Raw genomic sequence first — 10,963 nt, 5'->3', positions numbered from 1 at the left:
TGGACTGCTACTCCGCTTGGTACCCTCTTCCCCAGTCCTCCACAAGCCAGACCCACTGGAATTTTCTACTGAAGATCTTAGTAGTGATGACCTACATAATTGGAGGGAAGCCTATGGAGATAAGGCTATGCAATTATTATAATGCAGGAGAGGAGCACGGGAAATTCAGGGTTCTGGGTCATTTTATAGGGGGTTCGTGGACAGGTGAAATGGAAGAGACAGAAATCTTTGGAAGCGAACGGTAATTTCCTAAATGAAGGACCCAAGAGATCGTCCCCCCACTCCACCCCAATGACCCAAAAGGAGTTACCAACATACAAATTAGCTGACACCATCCTGCCAGCCCAAGCAGGATTATTTAAGGGGCAAGCTGGGCCAGGAGTGCAGCTGCATCCGTGCCCCAGGCCTGCCTGCTGCCATCCTGCCCGTCCTTGCCCGCTGCCAGCCATGAGCCGCCAGTTGACACTTTATCCCGGTGCCGAGCGCCTGGGCTTCAGTGGCTGCTCTGCAGTCATCTCAGGCCGGCTCAGTGGCAGTCACGCCTCGGTCCGAGCTGGAGTCAAGGGAGCAGCATTCGGCAGCAGAAGCCTGTTTTGTGTGGGGGGCGGCCGGCGGCTAGCATTGAGCTCTGCGGGGCGCAGCGGCGGTTTCACGCTGGGCCACGGAGGGGCGAGCGGTGGGCGGCCTGGGGGCTTCGTGGGCACCGTCTTCGGCAGCGCAGGGCTGGGGCCCACGTGCCCATCTGTGTGCCCGCCCGGTGGCATTCCCCAGGTCGTCGTCAACAAGAGCCTTCTGGCCCCACTCAATGTGGAGTTGGATCCGGAGATCCAGAAGGTGCGCGCACAAGAGAGGGAGCAGATCAAGGCTCTGAACAACAAATTTGCCTCCTTCATCGACAAGGTGGGTCCCTCTGCATCTGTCAGCCCTGGGTTGCTTGCTCCACAAGGTACAGAACTCCTGCTCTGCGGCTGATGACTGGGAACGGGTGTGAGCTTCCCTTCCACATCTGTTAAACAAGGGGGCTCAATAACCCAGTAAGGAGTCACTGGGACCAAGTATCCCATGTGCTTAGGACAGTGCCTGGTACGTTCGCCCAGTGAAGGGGAACTTTCTCCTTCCTGCCACGTGGGACAAGGCTTCAGGAAGGATTGGGATGCATGTAGCGTGAGTCCCACGCGGGTGTCCAGTGTTAGACAAGAACCTGAAGACCCATATCCAGAACGGGGGCACTAGAGGGATAATGGTCAGGGGATGTCAAAACAAAAGGAGTGGGGGCAGATTTCCAGAAGAGGGGAGAGAAAAGAGTCAATTTTAGAGGCATTTGAAGGAAAGGCATACCAAGGTGTTCAGCAATGAATGGGGTAGCTGGAAAGGTGTCTTTGAGGGTCACTGACAGGGATCCCAGAGAATGAGAAAGATGTAAGAAATAGTGGTCTCCCTCCTGGATACTCACAGTATATATAAGAGATCTTGACCATGAAGGTGTTAGGGACATAATAGCAATGGCCAGCATTGATGAAGACATACATTACTGCGTTTCTGGGTTGCCTGGCGACTCTTATCATTTCGAGGCCTCTGATTCTGTTTTCCTGGCTTTTATGCAAAGGAATTAGGCCTGGAATGATGAGACACAAGCCCATGTTGATAGAAGAGTTGATGTAGATTCTCCTCCTAACTCTCCTCCACCTGAGTATCTTTCCTTCTGTCCCTATGCTCAGAGACAGGTAGGACAGGGAGGCTGGTGAGCAGAGAGCACCAGACATGGGGGGGGGGACCCTGAAGTATGTGAGAACTGGCTTTGAACAAACAGAGGCATCACCCAGTAACATCAAAGCTCTGAGAGAAAGAGAGCGTTGTCCAGAATGCCCAGTTTTCCCCTTCACTCCCCAATTCCCAGCATCTTTAGCAAGAGAACCTCATGGGAAACGGTGGGTCGTGGCTGCCTTTGGGTTCCAGGTGCGCTTCCTGGAGCAGCAGAACCAGGTGCTGGAGACCAAGTGGGAGCTGCTGCAGCAGCTGGACCAGAACAACTCCAAGAGGAGCCTGGAGCCCGTACATGAGAGTTACATCAGCAACCTGCAGAAGCAGCTGGAGATCCTGTCTGGGGACAGGGTGAGGCTGGACTCGGAGTTGAGGAACATGAGGGAAGTGGTGGAGGACTGCAAGAAGAGGTAAGTGGAAGTCAGAGACCATGTCCCTGGACGGTGACCCCAGAAGGTTCTCTGTGGACAGTTTGCCTTAGTTCCTTTGTGGAGACCACTGGTATTTCTTTCATGTCCCACAGAAGAGACCCCTAGATAGAAAGATGGTAGATCTACCCAGAATGCTCCTCCTAATGTCTAGGAACTCTGTTTGATGTCTAGCCCTGGAGACAGGAGCCTGGGGCAAAGAACACTGGCTGAAACTCATCTGTGTAGCCCAGGCGGCTTTGTGGTTTTCCCTAAGTAAGGTTTCTATGGTGGTTTCCCCAAAAGAGAGGTACCTCACCAACCCTGGAACAAAATTTGAAACTAAGCAAAATAAAATTGGAACATAGTTTGTCTTGAAGTGTATACACTCTGTGGAAGTATCTCATCTCTGAAGAGAGAATGAATTTTAAACCAGTTTGAGAGTGGGCCAGGAAGGAGTATAGGGATACAAACCTGGTGTTTGGAAAGTTTGCTTCTTAGGTACCAAATTTATAGGGATAGGCACTGGCTGCCATGACTCCAAGGGGTAGAGGTGATCAGAGCTGGCACAGTTCTCTTTTGCCACACTCAAAAGATCTAACCACCCCTAATCTACAGGCCCCCTCAGCCAAAAGCCTGGCCTGAGCTCCGCATAGAGAGTTTAACAGAGCTGGTCATAGCCCTGACCACAGAGAGACTATGGGAACAGGCTTTAAAAAGCACTTTCAAACAGTTGCAATGAGTACGGGATAGCTGAGATCAATGGAACTCAGATGGGATCAGGTGAGTAGGCTCTGCTGAAGAGGGAGCTCGTTGTCTTTGGGCCTCCCACGGGGTAAAGATCTGCAGTTCCTGAACTGCTATTCACTGAATGTCTTTCGGTGAGCCTCTCCGTCCTCTGGAACTGCAGCATTAGTACAGGACATGTAACATCAAACACAGGTGACTGTCTCAAAACCTGAACGAGCTTCTGAGAGGAAAATGGCAAACAGCAGTGTGCTGGCAGCTCTTAAAAGTTCAAAGTTCAGCATAGGATATGTGTGCCTGCATGATGCCCAGAGTCCTAATCATTAATTTCAGCCTCACTATTAGCTAGCTTTGTGACCTTGGCCAAGCACACTTCCCCTTCCCCATATAACATCAGGACAACAGAATAGACCTCATAGAATAATAGAAAAGATTTTATTGGTGCTGTTGTGGAGCTGGGCGTGGTGGCACACACCTTTAATCCCAGCACTGGGAAGGCAGAGGCAGGTGGATTTCTGGTTTACATAGTGAGTTCTTTAAATAAAAAAGTTAACAGTATTTTTTTCTAATCTACAATGTATCCTCATGAAAACCACCCCGGTGGCACCCAAACACTAAGACCTTGCTTCATCTGAAATGGAAGTCTGAGACTGGCATAAAAGAATTTCAGAGCTAGAGTAGAGCCTCTGCTTAGTGCCCTGGGCTTCTGTCACATCCGTGGAGTTGGGGGTGGGTGAATGGTTCTGCTACGACATGGAGGAGGCCGCTTGTGAGAGGGTAGTGCAGTGGATCCTGCGTATCCCCACCATGGTGATTTCTCAGGCAAATCATGACAGGGCAGACTGTGTATGAATTAAGGAGCTAGAAAAAATACTCCTTGAACCAGTGCTCCTCCTTGGGGAGGCCATGTACCCCCAGGGGTAAACACTCTGCAGCTGTGGTGCAGGGACAGTGGCTTACCGCACGGTGGACATCTGCAGGACTCAACTGGCCCAGTGGCAAGGCTGTTTTCTCCCACAGGTACGAGGTGGAGATTAACAGGCGCACAGCTGCTGAGAATGAGTTCGTGGTACTGAAGAAGGTAAGGGTGGGCACCTTTGGGGTAGGGAGAAGGTGTAAGTGTTTCCAAGTGTCTATGACAGTGCATAGGGTAAGGTAGGGACCCTCGGAATGGGCAACTCGGTTCCTTGGAATTCTAACATCTCACCTCCTGCTTAGTCCCTCCCCTGGAGTGCACAATGCCTTTAGAACCTGTAAACTTAGCTTAGATCCAAGGTCTTCTGCTGCATGTTTAGTGTGGCCACTGAACTCACACGAGTTAGTTTCTGCCTAGGGACTAGGCCATTCTTGAAGCACGAGGTGAAGGGGATGAAGAGTTAAATGGCCTCCACTCTGAGTGGCAGGAAGGGAAGGGTGGGCAGGTTAGGGAGGGAAGCCTGACCATCACATGTGCCCCAGGATGTGGACGCTGCTTACATGAACAAGGTGGAGCTCCAGGCCAAGGTGGACGCCTTGACAGATGACATCAAATTCTTCAAGGTCCTCTTTGAAGGGGTAAGCTCTTTACCGGCATCTCTCAGGTAGCTGCTCCAAAGGGTCAGGAGAAAATCCCTTTTGTTCTGGTGCAGTTAATGTTCACTGAGGTCATACTAAGGGCTGGGCACAGAGCCAGACTTTGAGAAGACTACCACGGTGTTTGTCTTCCAGGCTTGGCATGGGAAACTGCTTGGGAAGGTGCTTTGGGGGAGAAGAGGAAGGCATGTGACACCCCCCCCCCCCCGGGCCGTCAGGGACGGGAAAGATAGCAGGAGACTCCCTGAGGATTTGAGTGCCACCTGGAGTCTTGATATGATTAGCATTGCTGGCTCTGGAGAGTATAGTAGAGCAAACAAAGTACCATCGCTTGGGCTGAAGTTCAAGGAATCTAGTCTCACCTTCTTCAGCTGAAGAAGGATCAGGAGAGGTAGTGTCCTCACAGCACCCCTAACGACTCCCCTCCACCACGGGCCCCCAGGAGATCGCTCAGATGCAGTCCCACATCAGCGATACATCCGTCATTCTGTCCATGGACAATAACCGGCAGCTGGACCTGGACAGCATCCTCGCTGAGGTTCGCGCTCAGTATGAGGAGATTGCTGTGAAGAGCAAGGCAGAGACGGAGAACATGTACCAGTGTAAGGTATGCCTGGTGCACAGTGGGCAGAGAGCTGTGGGTGCAGCGCTTGTGTTTTCAGAATGCACTCTGCATGTGCGTGTGCTTGTGTATGTGCACACGTGGAATCAAACATAGAAATGCTTCCCTGTGGTCTAGGGAGGTAAACCAGTCTTAGCAAACCTTATGGACAAATACAGGTTATAGCCTTTCCCTCACCATGGCTCTGAGATGAGGCCATGCCCGCTACAACCCTCATAAGCCTGTGAGTAATCCACATACCTCAGCATTGGTGAAACAAGGACAGAAAATGCACTCTTGTCAGGCCATTGTGTCTAAGAACCGGAGGGCGCTGCTGAGCTAGAGCAGGACCTTGCTCAGTAGAGGGAATTGTTGCTTTTCCGGTTCCTTCTATACCCCCTTCACAACCCTCCCCTCTCTCCTTGGCTGGTGTTTAAACTTCCCTAACATGGAGACCACAGGCATGGAGTGCTGCCTCCATACTGAGCACCCCTCCCCACGCTGAGCGCTCCCAGTGAGGTCCACCCTTAACCACCTTGCACCCTTCTCTTCTGATGTGATCACAGATCCAGGAGCTGCAGGCCACTGCAGGCCAGCACGGGGATGACCTCAAACACACCAAGTCTGAGATCACAGAGATCAACAGGCTGATCCAGAGGATCCACTCCGAGATAGGAAACATGAAGAAGCAGGTGGGGTCTATGCAAACGAGGCAGCGAGTGGGTTCACTCAGCACCAATCTGTGTGGGACTGTCCTCATCAGGTGGGATGGACCAGCTGTGATCCACTATCTGAAATTCTGTGTGTGTTGACAGACCTGGGGTCTGCTTATCAGAGGATGAGAGGACAGTTGAGGAAAAACCTAGGCATCGTTTTGGTATCAAAACCAGTTGTTGCTTCTTCACTGTGGAGCAAACTTCCATAGGAAGGGGACATCCCCAAAAGAAAAGGCCAAAATTTAAACCACCCCACCAAAGCCTTAGCCAAATGACCAAAACACACTCAAACTAAAAGGTTGAAGAAGCTCCCAGAGTCCTTCCATGTGCAAACATGCAACCCTAACAACGGATCGATTGCAAGATTCTTGACTGAAGGTGTTTGCTACCTGCAAACCCTACTAGCCATGCAAATATATCCTTAAGGGTTGTTCTTGCCCTGAGTATAATCCTCTGTTGGATGGGTGGGTGGACTGAAGGCATAGTAGACTTATTAGATAGATGTTTTACTAAGAGGAACTTATTGGCTGCCGTGGGCACCCCCAAGACACACACCCTGCGATGTGTAGACCTCTAGCCATAGGGAGACTTGCATCCCTGGTTGTCTTTAGAACCTTATAGCTGATGGTTTCTAATTGAGCGGGGAAAGGCCAGGGGCGCTACCCAGGTATCCCATCTCCTCTATGCCCTTCTTCTCTCTCTTCTTAGGTGAAGATGTCTACCTTTAGAGGCTGAGGCATGAGTGGGGGTGGTGGTGATCAAGAAGGGAATAAGGTGGATAGTGCCTGAAGTCAGGGAAAGAATAGACTCACCTCCAGTTCTGTCCAAGCTGGACCATCCATTGGGATCCTGAAGCATTTGTTGCTGGTCAGCATCAGGGGAAGAGGGCTGAGCAAGATTTTGGACCCAAAGTGAGGAGTCTGTTTATTCCTCAGTGCTCCAACCTGGAGACGGCCATTGCTGATGCTGAACAGAGAGGTGACTGTGCTCTCAAGGATGCCCGGGCCAAGCTGGACCAGCTGGAGGGAGCCCTGCAGCAGTCCAAGGAGGAGCTGGCCCGGATGCTGCGCGAACACCAGGAGCTCATGAATGTCAAGCTGGCCCTGGACATGGAGATTGCCACCTACCGCAAGCTGCTGGAGAGTGAGGAGAGCCGGTGAGGAGTGACACGCTTGCATAGGGGTGGTTTTTGCTTTAATAGGAAGGCCAAAGACAGTTTGCCTCTGTTTAGGCTCTACTGAAGTGAAATCACATGGGAAGTGCGCTTGCCTTGTGGGAGGGAAGACGTAAATTAGACAGCAAAACGGACCGACTTGTACAATCCCTAAAAGGCCATGAGAAAGCAAGTATCAATGCCACCCACATTAGAGAGTGTCCCCTGGCTCTCTTCATGGTTCTTTGACGAGAGAGAGGCAAGAAACCTCCCAGGCGTCCAGGTTCAAAGTCACTGCGGCAAAGTCTGAGCTCAGCGAGAACGTGGGATCGTTTTCACTATCACTAGGGAGCAACTGGGTTGTACTTCTGTGAAACAGATGGCCCAGGAGCCTCTGGTGCAGAGGGCTCCCTAGAGCAGAGTTCTCACTGAAGATGGCCCAGGAGCCTCTGGTGCAGAGGGCTCCCTAGAGCAGAGTTCTCATTGAAGATGACGCAGAGGTCGGGGAAAGGGGTGGGGCTTCTCTGACTGGAAAGACTCAGGTCTCCCTGAGTAGATGTGGTGATAGTGGTGGATTTACCTGCTTGTTCTCTCTCTAGGATGGCTGGTGAATACCCAAATTCTGTGAGCATTTGTAAGTACCTGCGTGTCCTGGTCTGTCCTCGGTTATCTTATCAGGAGCCTACGCAGCTCTGATTCCATGGCGCGAAGGAGTCATTGGAATCTCAGGGAGACTGGGAACGAGGAAGGGGTTAAGGACAGGAAGAGGGGTCTGGTTTCAATAGCCCAGTGAACTAACAGCTGGAGAATAGTAATACGTTGAAATAGGAAAGAAAACGATCCACGGATTCCCAGCAGTGTGCTGCAAATGATACTTGGCCACAGCACTCTTCCTACTCCTGCTAGAACATTACGGCTACTCCCTTAGCTTATTTCTGTGTAAGGAGTTCAAAACTTATATGGATGTATAGACTCAGACCACTTACAAAAAAGGTTGAATGTTTGGGGTTAAGTACAAGTAAAATGAAGCCATGGTTATGAATGGTGGCCACAAAGTGAACACACACAGACACACACACACACACACACACACACACACACACACAGACACAGATACACACACGCACACACACGCACACACACACACACACACACACACACACAGAGAGAGAGAGAGAGAGAGAGAGAGAGAGGGAGAGAGGGAGAGGGAGAGGGAGAGGCTGAGCTGGGGTCTTCTGTCTCCCCTCCCAGCCGTCATTAGCAGCACCAATGCAGGACCAGGAGGGGCTGGCTTCAGTGTGGGCTTTGGTGCCTCAAGCAGTTACAACTACAGACCTCTGGCCCTGGAGGTGAAGACCAAGGGCAGCTGCGGCAGTGAGCTCAAGGATCCACCAGCCAAAACCTCAGGCAGCAGCTGTGCAACCAAAAAGACCTCCAGATGACAGACGGGGCAGTGCTGTGAGCAGAAGGCTGTGGACCCATTCTCCTGTTCTCTTCCCTCGGGTCCCTTTCCAAGTCGGGAAGCATTTTCTCCATCGCTGAAATCCCAACCATTCTCCCAGCCCCGTTTCCCCAGCACAGGGAACCATCGGGTGGGGGAAGGGGGTGGGGGAAGGCCAGCCAGTCATAAGCTCTCTCAGTGACCTCTCCCACTCACTTCTTATTGGATAGCTGCCCCCACACAGAGATGAAGCATGGACCCAAGATATGTCCCTGAAGCCAACTGCCAGCCCCTGTGTTTGTGCCTTCCTCTAGCATTTCCTGTTGTCCTCTGATGGGGATCCTGTCTAGCTCCCTGCTTCTCTTGCAATAAATGATTGATGAACGCCAACCTCCTAGTCTTTTTTCATGTTGCTGTAATAGAATACTTGAGGTTGGGTATTCTGGTTTAAACTGGAAATGTTACTCCATCAGCTCATGTTGTGAATGGTTGACTCCCAGCTGTGGTATTCTTTGGAGGTCTGTGGAGCCTTTAAAAGATGGGGTCTGGTGGGCAGCAGGAGGCCACTAGCCCTTGACGGTTATGCCCAGCCTGGGCTCTAGCCTACTCTATTTCTCCTCAGACACCGTTCTTTAATCTATAAAGAGCATGACTTATCTTGGCTCATGGTTCTGGAAGTCTAAGAGCAGGGCATCAGCGTCTCTCTATCTCCTAGCACTGGGTCACTGCATGGTGAAGATGCAGACAGGGGAGGTAGGCATGTGTGTGTGTATCTTTGTTCAAGGATAAGCACGTGTTCAAGGGTGAGCAAGGGAAGTTGTTAATTAACTTACTGTAGAGAAAGTCATCAATCCACTCCTGGGGGAGTGTCTCCATGATTCAAAGTCTGAAGGTCTCGCTGTGAATCAAACTTCAGCATGAGTTAGCTAGGGACAAATATGTCCGGACATGTTCCTTCAGTTTTTGATGTTTATGTGTTGCTCAAATGTCACCCTTTATATTGGTCTAACGTTTTGGGGGGTCTGACTCTTGCTCCACTCTGGACCATTAACCACACATCCGTTTTAATTGTCTGGCTTCAGCCTGGTAGACATCAGGTGACAGCTGATCCTGTTAAACAGCTGAGAAGGCAGGCTGGATGCTTCCCATGCTGTCACATGTGGGATGGGTGACATCACCCCCACTGTGGAGATGTACTTGGCCTGGAGCCACCCCCAACAGTGGCCCTTTCTTCCCACTATGTGTGTGGCTCCACTCTCATCATCATCTAGCACAAGCAGGAAGCCTGTGCACAGGGATCTTCTGGTTGTATCTGCTGCCGTTGTTTGTGCAAAACTGTGGTGGCTTAAGGGACAGGTATGGAGTGAGCCATTGTCTGAATGGAGACCCAGGATGTTCACAATCTACTGAGGATAGGAGGACCCAGCAGCAAACAACACAGTGTGTAACATGGCAGTGAGTAGGGTTAACATGGCAGTGAATAGGGTTAACATGGCAGTGAGTAGGGTTAACATGGCAGTGAGTAGGGTTAATGTCTCTGAAGAGTTATCATTGTAGGGAGATGAGCAGTTTGGGTGATCTTTGTAGACGTGTGTGTTTTTGCAAGGGTGCTGGTTTCTCGGATAGCCAGCCAACTGATGTGAACAGAGTTCTTATCACGGGCAGGGCTGTCTTTCAAGAATGAGCGTGGTTGAAAGGTGTCGTTCCAGGAGCCTATGCCTTGCCTTTTCCTATGTCCATTCTTCCTTGACCCATCAGCCTATCCCTTAGCAGGCCAGGCTCTTCACACCCAGGGGCCATATTTATCTATTTCCCATTTATTAGGAAAACTAATTCCCTCCTCCTTTGTAGCCAGGATGAAATGCCATTTCCTTCCATGTGCCTGCGGTGCACAGTTCCTCTGGTAAACCCCACCAAGCCACTTGGCATAAAAAGAGAGGCAACATTCTAGCTGCCAGCCCAACCATGCCCAGGCCCCACTCTTCATAATTGCAAGCTGCCACTCAGAGGAATGAGAGATCTGCTCATAGTACTGGGGAGCAGTTGGGCCTCAGCAGGTACCTGTACAGCTGTGGTACCCCTCGAACCGTGCTGGTGTCCATGCATGTCCCTCCTCCATCCCTCAACATTCCCTTGACCCAGGGTCCTTATAAGTGTGGCTCAACTCAGGATATATTTTCTGCAAGAATGTGGTACTGAGTAGAGTCCTCTCCTCTGGGGAATTACGAGCCCTACATAGTACAAACACCTTAATGTCTTACCATGCAAGTGAGAAAACACTGGGTTAATAGGTTGGTGTTTCTTACCTAGCCACATACATACAGCTTACATAATTTATTATTCAAATGGGGGCCCTTTGATGTCATCAAATGCTAAAATGATCCTTGGGAAAGAGCAAAGCAAAGACTTCCAGGCTAAGATCCCCCTGGACCTGGCATTCTGGCTTTGGATTTTGCTTCTTGTTAATTGCCAGTTGTGGCCCAGTACAAAAATCATGCCCTTGTAAAAATGCAGCCTTCTTCTTTTGGTATGCTCAGCTCAACCCCACTGGAGAGTTTTCTATCT

The 10,963-nt window shown here is 50.7% G+C and overlaps 1 protein-coding gene across 2 annotated transcripts; it reads left to right on the top strand.

Annotated features, from left to right (window-relative positions):
• Positions 1 to 391: 391 nt before the first annotated feature.
• LOC116082186 (keratin, type II cytoskeletal 72) lies at positions 392 to 8,788 on the top strand. 2 transcript variants are annotated; one of them, XM_031359038.1, is made up of 9 exons: positions 392 to 900; positions 1,957 to 2,171; positions 3,936 to 3,996; positions 4,374 to 4,469; positions 4,930 to 5,094; positions 5,655 to 5,780; positions 6,740 to 6,960; positions 7,557 to 7,591; positions 8,209 to 8,788. In XM_031359038.1, the coding sequence occupies exons 1-9, from the start codon at positions 448 to 450 to the stop codon at positions 8,397 to 8,399; spliced, it is 1,563 nt and encodes a 520-aa protein (XP_031214898.1). In that variant the 5' UTR covers positions 392 to 447; the 3' UTR covers positions 8,400 to 8,788. The 2 variants fall into 2 exon arrangements, with proteins under 2 accessions (XP_031214898.1, XP_031214903.1); XM_031359043.1 differs by lacking the exon at positions 5,655 to 5,780 and having other exon boundaries at positions 448 to 900; positions 8,209 to 8,399.
• The last annotated feature ends 2,175 nt before the right edge of the window (positions 8,789 to 10,963 follow it).

Source organism: Mastomys coucha, unplaced genomic scaffold, assembly GCF_008632895.1.
Source record: "Mastomys coucha isolate ucsf_1 unplaced genomic scaffold, UCSF_Mcou_1 pScaffold11, whole genome shotgun sequence".
Lineage (NCBI taxonomy): Eukaryota > Metazoa > Chordata > Mammalia > Rodentia > Muridae > Mastomys > Mastomys coucha.
This window is presented reverse-complemented; position numbering and strand designations above follow the sequence as displayed.